Source organism: Moschus berezovskii, chromosome 2 (genome assembly GCF_049115385.1).
Source record: "Moschus berezovskii isolate FMDL1 chromosome 2, NW_MosBer_1.0, whole genome shotgun sequence".
Classification (NCBI taxonomy): Eukaryota; Metazoa; Chordata; class Mammalia; order Artiodactyla; family Moschidae; genus Moschus; species Moschus berezovskii.
The window spans coordinates 94,653,799-94,669,438 of NC_142461.1; the positions used below are offsets into that span (position 1 = coordinate 94,653,799).

The 15,640-nt window shown below is 42.0% G+C and overlaps 1 protein-coding gene across 5 annotated transcripts in view; it reads left to right on the forward strand.

The window, feature by feature from the left end:
* FMNL2 (formin like 2) overlaps positions 1-15,640 on the forward strand; it is a 339,988-nt gene that overhangs the window by 292,474 nt on the left and 31,874 nt on the right. For all 5 annotated transcript variants that reach the window (XM_055398865.2, XM_055398866.2, XM_055398864.2 and 2 more), the window contains exons 10-11: positions 9,459-9,533; positions 14,584-14,694. In XM_055398865.2, coding sequence (XP_055254840.2) covers positions 9,459-9,533; positions 14,584-14,694 — 186 coding nt within the window. The remainder of the gene's footprint in view (positions 1-9,458; positions 9,534-14,583; positions 14,695-15,640) is intronic.

A 15,640-nucleotide genomic window follows, 5' to 3' on the forward strand; every position in this document is an offset into this window, starting at 1 on the left:
TGAAGCTCCAATACTTTGACCACCTCATGCGACGAGCTGACTCACTGGAAAAGACTCTGATGCTGGGAGGGATTGGGGGCAGGAGGAGACGGGGACAACAGAGAATGAGATGGCTGGACGGCATCACCGACTCAATGGACATGAGTTTGAGTGAACTCCGGGAGTTGGTGATGGGCAGGGAGACCTGGTGTGCTGTGATTCATGGGGTCGCAAAGAGTCGGACACGACTGAGCAACTGAACTGAACTGAACTGAACCTGCTAAATGCCAGGGATTGTACCTTGCCTTGTTAACCATAAAAACTGAAGGGAAGGAAGTCTTTTCTTTTTCTACCTCGTAAACTAATGGAGGGCTCTTTTCTACATAGAAGACCCTATCCTGTCTCTGAATGGTTTGACTTATCTTCATGGAGAGATGGCATATGGGTTGTTCTTTATATGGTGTGGTTGATTCCCATGTGTTAATATGCAGCAAAAGTGCTTTATGTAGGGTTCTTATTTCCTCATATAGAATATTAAAAAGGTGTCTATTCAGGGGTTGAGACTTAATAAAATTAATACTTTTTATTGCATTATCAGCTTCCCTGGTGGCTCAGATGGCTGAGCCATCTAAGTGGCTTCCCTGGTGGCTCCTGCCTGCAGTGCGGGAGATGAGGGTTCGATCCTTGGATCTGGAAGATCCCTTGGAGAAGGAAATGGCGTCCCACTCCAGTGTTCTTGTCTGGGAAATCCCATGGATGGAGGAGCCTGGCAGACTATATAGTCCATGGGGTCACGGAGGGTCAGACATGACTGAACGACTTCACTTTAAAACCTTATTGCATTATCAAGGATATTCTTAAGTGAAACTTATTAAAAAAAAACAACTGAGAATGCATGGCTGTGGTGAATACAATGATTGGTCATATAATTTGTTGCCGCTGCCCTGATTTGTATTAAGTCATCAGTAGTTTCATTCATCTCTCATTGCTTTTGTACCACCAGTGCAAATGTTAATTCTATGAAAAAGGCAAGTAGCATCTTAGTATTATTATAAAAATAGTTTTGATCTCACAAACCCTGGAATAGGGCCTCAGGAGCCCTCAGTGTTCAAATACCTCACTTTAAGAACTGCTGCCCAAATCTGTAATCTCCTGTCATCTTTGATTTGGTGGATGTGGTGACCAGAAGCTAAAGTAAAGTGAAGTTGCTCAGTCGTGTCCGACTCTTTGCGATCCCATGGACTCTAGCCCACCAGGCTCCTCAGTCCATGGAATTTTCCAGGCGAGAGTACTGGAGTGGGTTGCCATTTTCTTCTCCAGGGGATCTTCCCAACCCAGGGATCAAACCCAGGCCTCCTGCACTGCAGGCAAATGCTTTACGGTCTGAGCCAGAAGCTAAAGCAGGGTTTTCCTGATGAAGACCCATAATTGGGGCAGAGCACAGAAGAAAGTAGAAGAGACTGTGAAATGAGAGTTAGGTAGGAGCAGCAATAAACTTCAGGCATTTGTCTATTTGTGGACTGAGGTCTTTGATCTGGCAAAAAAAGAGTCCTTGTCTTCAAGGGCTCTGAATTCTTAGTACATCTTTGTTTGACTTAATTTGATTTGTTGTGATTCATGCAAGAGGATAGCATGAGTTGACGTCTGCCTCCTAAGCAGGTCCCAAGGTCTGTGGTGGGCATGTCACAGGATTGACACAGCTCCTGCCATGTGCTATTGCTGTGGTTCAGTGAACATGTGGTGACCCCTGGAAATGTGTCTTTGTGTCCCTCTAGTTCCCCCCGCCCACCTCACTTGACCAAATTGTGTATATGTTCAAAGAGCAAAGTTGAGAGGGAAAATGAATGGGGTAAATCATAGAGTTAGACTTTTTCCTACTATCGAGGGATCTTACTGGCAAGTTGTCCTAGAAATGACTAGAGGCCTTTGCCATTTACCAGTTTAAAAAAAACCCATCATTTTAAAGAACTGGAAGGTATTTTGGTCTTCCTGTGGGAATAGAAGCCTTGAAAGAATCCGTATCATTACTTTTGACCAAGAGATGTGAGTCTTGCAAGTGAAACCAGAGAATTTCAAGTCCGACATTAGAAATATTTCTGAAAGATGTCATTGATGAGGAATTGTATGGTGGAGCCTCACTCTCTAGAATTTAATGAAGGCCATCTTTTTTTAAAGAGGAGCGATAAAAATGCATTTCTCATTTAAGGTGTGGTGTGTCAACAAGTCGTCCTCTGGGGATTTTACTAGCCCTTTGCTTCTATGTCGGGATTCTTTGTTCAGTACTGCAACATATGTGCATGGGAAGTGAAACAGTCATCTGGATGCTTTGTGTGCCTGGTGCCAAACATCTGGGTATTTGGAAACATCTGGAAAAGTGAAGTTTTCACGAGGGTGTTCAGCATTATGTGGATGAAACCTCTGGTTCATAATCAGACATCTGCCAACCCAAGGTTGATTAGAAATGTTTCATTAATTTATGAGGAAGGAAGGTTGGGTCAATTGTAGACTACACTGTTGTTTGGCTTTTATTAGTTTTTATTGCAGTGGAGTGAGATCAGGTTGTTTCATTTCGGAATGCTTCAGTTTGATGAACATTTCCGCTTTTAAATCCAAGGAGAGGGGAGAGCCAGCAGCAGGTCAGAGTGGTCGGCTGCTGTCACAGCAGCCATTCGGTGTCTGTGTTTGAAATGTCTAGTCGCCTTGGGGAAGAGATAATAGATGCTCACAACCACAGAACACCCCAGAAAGTGATTTTGTTGGGTCATCATGGTGTCAGTAATCCATTGACTGGTCGCGCTCTCAACAGAGAGTCAGAGATGCTTTCTCCTTACTAGGTCTAACGAGGCATTAACTGTTTACTTCATGTAACCCCGAGAAGAAAATGAAACTTTTGTTTCTGGGTAGGCCCTGAGAGGGGTAGTCTAACTGTCAAAGTAGCCTATGCTTTTAAAACGGTGCCTTTCTGTGGGGAGCCCTGCAGATCACAGGGGCCTATTGTGAGAAGAGAAAAAGAAAGCATTGAGGCAGGCACCAGGCAACAGAGCAAGGAGGAAACACTTAAGCAAGAGGCCTTTAATTTTTATACAAGTAACCTAGAAGCATATTTTATACCCACCTCGTAAGTCAGGCAGCAGTCTGGTTGTAGACTTGGTGTGGTTCCCTGGGAGCTATTGCTGGGGGAAGCCAAAGATAGTCTCTGACCTTGAGGGGGCGGAGAGGTGGCTGAAGGTTGGCAGTCTGTTGTTCATTGCAACATCTGGCTAGTGAGATAATATTCTTCATTACAAAGCTTTTGTAAAACCATCTTTTCTCCGTGATTAGCTTTTAGGGGAAATCACCCCCTAAACTCTGCCCACCCTTAGCGATGCTTTAAGCCACTGCCTCTTTTGCATCCAGGGCCTCTGGTTTATCTAAATGATCTGGGACACTCTTCAGAAATGTCCTGCACAGATGTTGGAGGACAGTGTTAAGTTGTTTTTTGGCAGGGGCTATGCTTTTGCTTCAAAAGTGAAATGGATCTGGCTTGTCTCGGTTGTGGCCATTTGTATCTGGACAGGGCGGGATTTATCCACTTCATAAGCAGAGTGAGCCAGATGCCATGAGATGGTGCTTTGGCCTTCAACTTGGTACTTGGGGCCTGCAGAGCTGAGAGCATCTCTCTAAAGTTGGTTTGTGTAGAGTTTCCAGGCCAGTTAGCTTGGGAATATCATGTTCTATGACCCTGCCTAGATTAGTTTTAGAGCTTCAAGATACTGAGTGGGAGAATTTTTTTCCAACTTTTATTAGCAATGAAAACTTTCAGTGAAACATTTTCCCCCTAGAATAAATCTTACCAGGCAGTGCACTATAATACAGAATCAATAAATGAGGATAGAGGCCTCAGGAGCTTCACTTGAGCTTTGTTCCTGCCCCTGACAGCGCCCCCACCCCTGACAGCGCCTCCACCCCTGACAGCGCCCCCACCCCTGACAGCGCCCCCATCCCTGGCTGCGCTCCCCTCGCGCTGCCAGTTGTTTGTGTGCTCAGCTGTGTCCAGCTCTTTTGAGAGCGTGTGGACTGCAGCCCACCAGGCTCCTCTGTTCATGGGACTTTCCAAGCAGGCATACTAGAGTCCACCATTTCCTTCTCCAAGGGATCTTCCTGACCCAGGGATTGAACCCGTGTCTCCTGCATTGGCAGGTGGACTCTTTACCACTGTGCCACCTGGGAAGCCCAAGTGGGAGATGCATCCCTGGGTGGGCATCACTGTAACCTTTCATGCTTCCTAAAAAAAGGATTTAACAACCAACAATATAATCTAACGCTCTTAAATCAATGGCTGTGAAAACCAAATTCCAGGGAGGTTCATGGAATTGCCCAGGCTCACAGTAGCTTAGAAATGGTACTGACTTATAACCTAGGTTTTAGGGTCCCCTGTTTAATACTCCACAGACCTATTTCTCATGTGCTATCACCCTCAGCAGTGCTAGAGCTTAAAGGTGCAAAGAGGGCTGCTGTGTTAGGCAGGACCCCACAGGGATGGGTAGGTGGTGCCTGTGTTCACAGTCAAGTCTGGGGTCGATCCCAGCCTGAGTGCTTTCTCCTTACACAGAGTGTTAATCAGGGTCAGTGAATTTATTCACATGGGACTGATTTATAAATGACTTATACCTGAAGGTGCCTTTTAAGTATACAGTAGAGTATGTGCTTTTCCAGAGTGTATGCTTTTTTCTGCCTTGTTGACTTCTTATCTGGAAGCCCTGGCTGTAGAAGTCTAATTCCTGATGGGACAGACTTCTCTTCATCTCTGCCTTCTCTGCCTGTGTCTTTTAAATTCACTTCCTACCCTCCCTACTCTGGTGGCTGTGTGTTATCAATGGAAGGTGTCAAAGTTGGTGGGGAAATGAGAAATACCAGTGAATAGAAAAGTCAAGAAATGACAAGTTTCAGCTGCAATAGTACAGCTGTTTTACTTGGAAGTTTTCAGATTGTCTGGTCTTTGTTGGCAGATGGAAGTTATATGCAACAGTTTATAATGTGCAATAATATATACATGCAAACATGCGCCTGGCTGTCCTGTACATTTTGATGAAGCCCTTGAGAGCATCCTCACGAAGGCTGTTGTAGATTTGGAAAATAACTGGGGATCAGTGTTTTGTTCCTTTCATCCTCACCAGTTTTCTAAATGAGGCCAGTTTCAAAGGAGAGAAGAGGCATGTTCAGCCATGATGATCTTATTTGAACCAAGTTTGCGGGGGTGGTCCAGATGTGAGCTGTAGGAGCTACGACAACTTTCCTTTGATGTGGAACATGACTTTTACCAACCTTCCCCAAACATGTCTTCCGATTTCCTGTGGGATTGTAGTATACTCTGATTTAATGATTGCTAAAGTAACATAGAAACAAATGTGAATCTGGTTTGCACGCTTCCTTTTTTTTCCAGCAGGAACGAAGGGGTCCTCGAGAATTCGTACTGTTCCTATGGAACAATGTGAGAAAGTACCACCCTGAATTCATTAGCTGAGATTGACAGCAGAGCAGTGTAGCTAAACCTTCACAGAGAGTGACTTGGTGGGGCTGATAGGGGGAGCCCTTCTAGTTCTTACAGTGGATGAGGAGAGTGGTCAACCTTTCATGGTTTCTCAAAGCTGGCATCTATGTTGACAATGTGTTGTTTGGTGCAGTTGGATCCTTTGCACCCAGTTCCAAGGAGCTGTAAGTTGGAAGACATTTAAGTCTATTATTGTTAAAGATTAAAGGTATTTAATACTTTTGTTTCATAACACATGTTCTCAGCATGGATTTGTCTGTCGACAGAATGAGGAACTGCTAAAGAAAGGCATATATTCAAGGCTCCTCTTAATATCTATTTCAGTCCAGTCTACCAGTCTAGTACAATGACTTTTCAGATCTTTATTCAGCTGAAAATTAATATAATATTTCTTGTTTTGAAGTTGATCCCATATCTTTTTATTGACAATCTGAGTAGCTTTGCTGCCCACATGTGCTTTCCTCAGCTGTATAAAATCCACTTTGTTAATGCCCTGGACACAATCTCTGATTATTTGGGAGTTGGCTTATTATTCATTGTATCCATGCAGAGACAGTGGGCCAATCCCTGCTTCATTCCTGTGATACCCAGTTATAGTAATTGTGTTTCTTTTATGTGTAGCTAAGTTGGAAGTTGAATGAGTTGTGGAGTTAATGATGTAACTGTCCAGTTTACAACTGGGAGTAAAAGGATGAGGCTTTAATCAGCCAATCTAATACTGGATAAGCCAGTGGTTCCCAGTTGCTGGTCCAACAATTATGAGTCCTTTTTAAAGACACAGATTCCTAGTTCTGTCAGTGGAGATTCTCATTCAGTGTTTCCTGGTGTAGACCCTAGGAATCATCCATTTTCAGAAGTTCCATGGGAGATTCTGGTGCATGGATAATTGAGTGCATGCCCGATGTAATGATTGTACTTCTTAATGATAACATTTTCCATCTCTGTTGGTGTCTCAGATGATTCTGAAATGCTTTTACTATCATCTTAAATGGAATATATTTATCTGAACATTCTGGGCTGTGTGAGAGCAGGAACATCAGGCTGGCAGTTGGAGACCTGGTTCTTGCCTCTGTGTGAATGTTTTATCAAGCTGGAGATATTTGGTCTGTTTTAGGTGTCAGTCTCATTCACAAATTGAGGGCACCAGGTTCCCCAAGGTACTTTCCAGATTTCTGACATTCTTTGATTTGGAAGATTTTGCCCTCCTAGGAATTGTCTTAATGATCACTGTTCACTGAGGGTTGCTACCTCTCCTGGTTCAGTGAGTGCTGAGCTGCCCAACAGAGCATTGATCACAGCCTGCTTCTCGGGAAAGCTGGCAGTGGTCCCCACATCCAGAACCACCTCTCTTCCTTTCTCCTGTCACTGCATGTTACTGAGTCCAAGTTTGCTCTGCTCACCACACAACAGGCTAATGAATCCAAGAGATGAAGTGTTGCAGCAAGGAATATGACTTTATTCAGAAAGCCGGCTGACTGAGAAGATGGCAGACTAATGTCTCAGCATAACCAACTTGTTGGGATCTGGATGCCAGGTTCTTTTATGGATCAGAGATGGGGAGGGAGCTGAGGAAACAGTAAACAGGCCATTAATCTTGAAGGTATCTCCTAGAATGGCAGCCTCAGGCAGGGGGATGTGTTAGTTCCTTCCTTCCTCCCATCTACAGGTGGACAGGGTTCTGAACAAAGGCACTTTAACAGTCAGGCAGAAAGGCAGGGTTCTCTGAGGCAGGCCATTATGCATGGTTATAACAAAAGCAATGGAGACCAAGTCAAAGAAATAGTTCCAGCGTGGAGTCAGAATTGACTTCTCCCTGCAACATATCCACCTCCCCAAACAGATGAAAGTAAACTATCCCGCTGGGAAGCAAGTTCTTATGTTGAGGTTTCTTTTAAGGAAAATTCAAGTTGTAATGCTGACTTTTTCTATACCAAGTCTTGCAAGTTTTTACCAATTGGGCTCATTTTGCAGGCTAGGAACACTTGTGTCTTTGAGCACAAGATGTGACTGATGTCATGGTCTAGGGAGCTGATCCTGCACTTCCATATCCCCTTCAATATGCCTTAGTTTCCCGGAACTTGTGGCATATGCTCTAGAGAGTCTGGTGGGCCCCAGGGCAGAATGTGACTTCTTTTAAATCTCTGGTTCTCAGCCTTTGCAGAGCATCAGAATGGTCTGTAGTACTTTTCAAATGTACCCACCCAAGTCACGCCAGCCCTGCCTCCTGACTCGGGCTTTCTAGGGTGGGATTGGACACACATGTATGTCTTTTAAAGGTTTCATTGTAAACTCTCCCTTCTGGAGCCTGCTTCTCTTCGTTCTGACCCGGTCCATGCACTGTTCCTCTGTCTTCTGTAATTATTTTTTCTTAAAGTGGGTATACATAAAGGGGGAATTGTCATCGGAATATGGTGAACTGTGGTCTAGTCTATTGAGAAAATTAACTTACTATGAGAATAGAAGGTTTTCAGAGGGGAGGGAGTCTACTGAGCATTCCTAGCACACAGTTAAGGCACAGGAACCACTAGTAAAGATTAACCCTTGTCCCTGTCTACAGAGGTCTGAAGGTTCTTGTTTTATTATAAAACATCATGGGGAGCAATAGTTGATCATTTACCCTTTCATTAAGAATATTTTAACATACTATCTTGTTTAACCTCTTTTCAGTGCAATTCAGCAAATATTGAGAATTTACAACATGCTAAGCACTGTTCTAGATGCTGAGGATAGAGTAGGGAGCACGACATAAAATTCCGCCTTCACTGGACACACTCTTCACCAGAGTGTGTGTGTGGGTGTGTAGGTGTGTGTGTACATGCGTGGAATTTAACATATGACAATTAAATGGCTGCATTATAGCATTATGAAATGTCATTTTAGGAGAAATCTTTAGGATTGGCCTGATTACTTCTAAGATTACAAAGGGAATCAGAAAACTAAGCATGTGAAACCTGAATTAAATTCGTAAAATATTAATACCAGAGACTGTCTTACTATCAACAAGGAGCCCATGGGTGTTCAGGTAGCATTTGTCTGAAGGTGTAAGGAAATAAACTAGTGGATTTAGGACTTTGCTCCAAAAATAAAAAGGCATACAAAGATACTGACAGAATTAAAGTTCATCTTTTGATTTTGGGCATAATTCTCCAGGTTGTTGTCATTTGGTACAAATCTTTCTTTGACTGTGTTTTTAGCTCCATGTTTTTAATTCCCCATATATGCAGAATACATTGGGACTTTGGAGTTCACAGTATTTTATCTGCTTATTTCACCTGTTCAACAGAAGCATTCATTCGAGCTGAATGCATGTATTTCAGGCCACTGGAGTGCTACTTCACAAATGACTGCAAAATTCTGTCCTCATCTTGAAGGAATTACATAGCCTCCCAAATTTTTATGTTGTAGTTTATGCTTAAATTATGACAGAAATAAAACCAATATTGTAAAACAATCATCAATCTATTAAAAATAAATAAAAATAATTATTAGGCATGTTAGACATGTTAGACATAATATGCACATTTTGAATCTGCTTCTCAAGAAATTTAAATACAAAATTATGAAAAAATCTGTTAGCATGTCTGTTTCAAAAGTACTTTTGTAAAAAGGAAAAGTGTGGTCATTTTTTAAAAAACTATAACCAACATTCTGGGATTGTGAATACCACCTTAAAAGATGGGTGCAACAAAAAAAGTGACCAGTGAAAGAAGAGCACATTTGGTATGAATTTCAAGCCATCAAGAGAACATGTAAGAGAAACAGAGGATGAGCTTTGGTGCTGGCTCATGTTGCTACTTGTGCATTAACTAACAGGACAGAAGTAAATAGCGTGTGAGAGGGGGATAAAATAGATGTTCTGGAAATAATTATTAGTGCTGAAATTTCTGCATCTAATTTTGGAGTGCTTACGTTTGGAATTTCACATGCACAATGATAATGTGTGTTTCAGGTTTGTGGAGAAAAACAACGCTTTGAGAAGTTGATGGAACATTTCAGGAATGAGGACAATAACATAGATTTTATGGTGAGTTATTTCAGTGCTGCATTCAATAAAGCCAGCTCAGATTTAGCAGTTATTTCTTAAGTCCACTTATATTTATATATACGTAAGTATTATAATGTTACAAAGGATAGGAAACAGTTTTATATGCTATAGATTCAAATTTGACTTGCTCTCTTCATCTGTATTTGACCCTTATGGCATTTATCTCCAGGTTTTTTTTTTTTTTTTTTTTCTATCATAAAGGCCAAAAGTATTTATTGGTTACAGTGCTTTTGTTGACCCTTGAACAATGCAGAGGGTTGGGGACTCCAACTTTCCCCACAGTGGAAAACCCTCCTGTTAACTTCCAGTGGTTATGTGGTTACTCTGGTTACGTGGTTTCACATCTGCAGGTTCAACCAACTGTGGGTCATGTAGCACCTAATCTTCATTATTGAAAAAAATTTGACTTGCACAGTTCAAACGCATCTTGTTCAAGAATCAACTGTGTTTATAGCAGATAAAGGGGGAAGCCATGCATTTGTGAAAAGAAAGTTAACAGTTGGCACCAATGCCTGCAGGAGCCAGCTTAAGCAGTCAGTGGTGAAGGTTTAGTCACTAAGTTGTGTCCAACTCTTGTGACCCCATGGACGGTAGCCCACCAGGCTCCTTTGTCCATGGGACTTTCCAGGCGAGAATACTGCAGTGGCTTGCCATTTCCTTCTCCACAGGATTGTCCCCACCCCGGGATTGAACCCGGGTCTTCTGCCCTGCAGGGAGATTCTTTACCGACTGAGCTACCAGGGAAGCCATGAGAAGTCAATAGTGCTGCATAAGAATCCTTAAAGTAGAAACCAAGAGCGTTGGATCATTGTGCCTTTTGCACACCCCATCCAGTGGCCTTCTCCAGACTGAAGTGCTTTGATTTGTAGACCTGGTAGTATATATCCCCCAAATGAACACACAGCAGTGATTTTGTGTTTTCCTCCCTTAATTACCAGCTCTAGTAGTTCTCTGAGGGTGCAGTGGTATTGCACCTCTCCTTAGAGGGGTAAATCGCATGTAAGAACAGGTGATTCAGCATCATAACTCATCCTCAGGGACAAAAAGCAAAAGATTCTGAGCACCTCTGAATCTATGTACTGCTACTGCTACTGCTGCTACTGCTAAGTCACTTCAGTCGTGTCCGACTCTGTGTGACCCCATAGACGGAAGCCCACAAGGCTCTCCCGTCCCTGAGATTCTCCAGGCAAGAACACTGGAGTGGGTTGCCATTTCCTTCTCCAATGTGTGAAAGTGAAAAGTGAAAGTGAAGTCGCTCAGTCGCATCCGACCCTTAGCGACCCCATGGATTTCAGCCCACCAGGCTCCTCCATCCATGGGATTTTCTAGGCAAGAGTACTGGAGTGGCTTGCCATTGCCTTCTCCGAATCTATGTACATAAGTCTTAATCCTGGACTGAAGGTAGACTCCACTGTAGAGGATTTCCAGAGCCAGGTCACCCCTGAGTATACCCAGGGCTGCTTTCTTTGAACCAGTCTATTTGACTTCAGTATCTTCTGGACCCAGGACTTCCTTTACTGGGGCTTAATTTCCCAGATCCCAGCTAGCCTGGAGCAGATAGCCTGTTCACTTCTTCTGTTGTCAAGTTTTCCAAAACCTGTGCTTACGATGTTAGTCAGTTTTCATTTGAATTGCTTCAGTGGTTATAAAACATGAACTGTAGCTTTGCAGATTTCTAACTCTTTTTATATGAAAGATGTTTTCTGGGTCCTCAAATTTCATAGGCATCCTAATCCTTGGCCCTTTCCCAAAACAGTATTGGTTGAAGTCTTTTATAGAGGTTTTCTGCTCCATAAAGCATATGTATATATACTTTTTAAAAAGGTAAAAATATAAATTTGAAACAAGGAATACTTTTACATTGACTTTTTAAGTTCTTGTTGTTTAGATTTTTGTTAGAGTGTTTAAGGCCCTGGTGAAAAAGATGTAAAGAAGCCGTGCCCTTGCTCACCTGACCAGGTTCTTTCCTCTGCCTTCATAGGAGGAACTTGTTCATTCCTTTAGAGTTGAGGTTGTAAACTGGAGGCTCCAGGCTGAAGCCAGCATACATACAGACTTGTGAGTTTAGTCTGACAGTGATGTCCTTCCATTAAAAAAATTGGAAATTGGGCCTAAAAATACAGATTTGTAGATTTTCTTGAGAATTAATAAGTTCTGGTAATGCTTCTTGGTCCCTGTTCTTACAGAGTATAAGCTGCTGGCGCCAAGTAGTCCCTATTCCTTAAGTCTGAAGGTAACCGTGCCAGTTTGTCACAGGCCACACCATTCCTTATTGTATTACACATGACCCACTTCACTCATTTATTCATACATACCAGATCCCTCTGCCATTTGAGTTTCTACTGAAATTATAAATGGTGTTAAGCCCTTTAGAACACCTGCACTGTTGACCAGTGAGAGCGTATTTCCTGTCAGTTCATTTATTCATACATATATATGCATTGGGAGTCTTATTTAGATGCTGCTAGTTTATCGGTCGGAGAAGGCAATGGCAAGCCTTTCCAGTACTCTTGCCTAGAAAATCCCATGGATGGAGGAGCCTGGTAGGCTGCAGTCCGTTGGGTCGCTAAGGGTCGGACACGACTGAGTGACTTCACTTTCACTTTTCACTTTCACACATTGGAGAAGGAAATGGCAACCCACTCCAGTGTTCTTGCCTGGAGAATCCCGGGGATGGGGGAGCCTGGTGGGCTTCCGTCTATGGGGTTGCACAGAGTCGGACACGACTGAAGTGACTTAGCAGCAGCAGTTTATCGGTACTGTGTGCTCAATTCATGTGCCATTTAGCAAATAGTTGCCTCTTAGGCATATCATAACACTCAACAGATCATTTAGACCTGCTTTCAGAAGAGTAACAGAAAAATGCCAAAATCCAGCCATATTTTTTTTTTCCAGATAATGAGGGTTTTCATAAACTGTCTTGGGAATACAGTTAAGTTGTCGAACTTCCCAAACAACATATTCCCTTAAAACATAATATAAACGCCTCAGATGTCGCATAAGACCTTTCTAAGTATTTTTTGGTGGGCAAAAGAAAAAAGTGACAAAATCTTTTTTAGCTCATTGAACCATAGCACTTGAAGTAATTTTTTTAGTAAATCACAACAGAGTCCCATGTAACCTAGAGAGTTGACACGTCTTCCACAGATACCCAGTGGATAATATACACTCAAAGAAGAATCTAACTTGATAAACAATAATTTAAACAAGGTAAAGGAAGAAGGGCCTGGGGGAGAGAGGAAGGGTGAAGCAGTTTGCAGAGTAAATGTGAATCTGGATCCCACTGTCACACCTCCTTTCTAGTCTCTGGGTGGTTATAGAGGGAGAACATCAGAGAGAGATTGTCCCTGTAAATAAACTGACTGTCCCTAGCTGAAAATAAAATAGCTAGGTTAAACTCTGTTTCTGTTGTTTAAATGGGACAGGTTTTCTCTGTGGCAGATCAGTTGTGGGAAGAAAGTAGCAAATTCAAGACTTTTATGGAATAGAAACTGGTTGGTTGTTTAAAATGGAAAAATGGATAGAAGTTCTGTTGCTCTTCTGTTGGTATGGTGGGTCCCCCAGTACAGTTTTAGAAGAGATTACCTTGTGATTGCAGGTGATTTAAATATTCTTCACTGTAATAATTGTCACTTTTTTACAGTGTACCTGTAATAACTTAGGTTGTTCTATATGCCTATAAGACTTTTTAAAAATACCTTTACTGAGATGTAACTGGGGCTTACTTGGTGGCTTGGAAGGTAAAAAATCTGCTGCAATGCAGAAGACCTGGGTTTGATCCCTGAGTCGGGAAGATGCCCTGGAGAAGGGAATGGCAACTCACCCCAGTATTCTTGCCTGGGGAATCCATGGACAGAGGAGCCTGGCGGGCTACAGTCCGTGAGGTCGCAAAGAGCTGGACACGACTGAGATATAACATACCATCCAACTTACACATCTAAAGTGCGCAGTTCAATGTATTTTTAGTATATTCCTAGGGTTGTGCCATCATGACTGAACTCTAATGTAGGACATTTTGTTGCCCCTCAGAGAATTTCTGTACCCACTAGTGGTTATTTTTCCCACCCCAAGTCCTAGGCAACTATTAACCTACTGTCTGTCTACACATGTTCCCATTCTGAATATTTCACGGGAATGGAATCATAATGTACATGGTCTTTTGTGTCTGGCTTTTTTTTTCTTAGCATAATGTTTTCAAGTTCACTCATGTTGTAGCACGTGTAGGACTTCATTTTTTTCATTGTTATACAATATTCTGCTGTATGCATATATCACATTTTAAAAATCCATCCATTCATGGGCATTGTTATTTTTTTGTTTCCCCTACTTTTTGGTTATTATGAATAATGCTACTATGGCCATTTGTGTACCCATTTTTATATGGATGTATTTTTTCATTTCTCTTGATTATGTATCTTGAAGTGGGATTGCTGGGTAACACGGTAACTCTGAATAACATTTAGAACAACTGTCAAGCTTTTCAAAGTGGCTGCTTGACAGTAGTTTATATCCCCATCAACAGTGGATGAGGGTTCCAGTTTTTTCATGATTTGTCAACACTTGTTATTGTCTTATCGATTAAAGCCATCTTAGAGGATATGAAGTGATATCTTATTGTGGTGCTACTATTCATTTTTGCACATTTAAAATTTATTTTCATTGAAAAAATACTTTTTAAATAGTTTATTTTTAATTAGAGTGTAATTGCTTTATAATGTGTTACTTTCTGCTCTACAACAACGTGGATCAGCTTATATATAAATATACCCGCTTCTTCTTGAGCCTCCATCCCACCCTTCTAGGCCATCTTGCAGCATCAAAGTGAGCTCCCCATGCTATATAGGAACTTTTACATTTTTAAAAACTGTAAATCTTTTTAAATTGTAAAATATTTTTAAAGACCCAGTGAAACAAAGGAAAAGCAAATTGGTAAATGAGTTTAGATTTGTGAAATTGAAAGTATGTGCCTATGATTACACTGAGAAAATAAGTTTGGACCTCTTCTAACCTGTTGGCAATTTTATTTCAGGTGGCCTCTATGCAGTTTATTAATATTGTAGTCCACTCAGTAGAAGACATGAATTTCAGAGTTCACCTCCAATATGAATTTACCAAATTAGGCCTGGACGAATACTTGGATGTAAGTATAGCTGCTAAGCTTTGGTTCCAATATGAGACTTGATTTATCATGGACCCTCAAAGATGCACTTCCATAATGACCAAAGATCACCTAAGGCTCTATGCAGGCAGGTGTTGTAGTGCTAGTTAAAGGAACCCGTCTGAGCAATGTGATCTGTCAGAGAAGCTGGATTCGTGCAGGTCTCCTGGGACCTGACACTGTCTTCTGTCAACAGCATTTAGTACCTCTTGGAGCCCTGGTGCAGCTGTCCTCTGCTTTTGAGCTCTGTCTGGGTCAAGTCTTGCTGCACCCTTCATCTGATCTGTTGGGCACTGTGTGCTCTTAGTTACTCTAGGGACTCCATCTGGGCCCGGGGAGTCAAATGAAGGCTACCATAAAGTGATGAATAAATGCTTAGAGCATCAAAAAATAATGAGGAAATAAATGGACACTAGAGACTTCCTTGTGTAGCTGTTAAATTCTGCTTAAAGTGTTTGTGGCTTTAGAAATTCTGCTTTTAGTTCTTAGGAGAAGAGAGACCTAAAGTTTCTCTTGCTCCCTTGCAGAAGTGCTTAGCTGGTTCCCTGAAATTCTTCCTCTTAGGAACAAAGTTGATGTGAAAATAATAAATAGACTTAAGTAACTGTGTGTCCACAGATGTCCTTTGACACTTAGGCAGTTTTGTTTTCCCTTCTGCATAAGGAATGATTCACCTGAATTTGAAAGACTGCTGGCAACAGGGCAAGAATTGTTGACCTCAGTTTCAAGGCTGTTTCTAGAAATGAAGAAAATAGAAGTAATTCCCTTGGACATCTCCAGATTTCACCTGGAGAGTTCATTGTTGTTAAGGGTGAAGCCAGAGAACTACACTGATGGTACCCTCACTTTATTGAAAGGTAGAATCGCTGAGTTGGTTACTCTTAAGCTCATGGCCTTATTTCTCAGACCAGCTAGGCTGCCCCTGAGT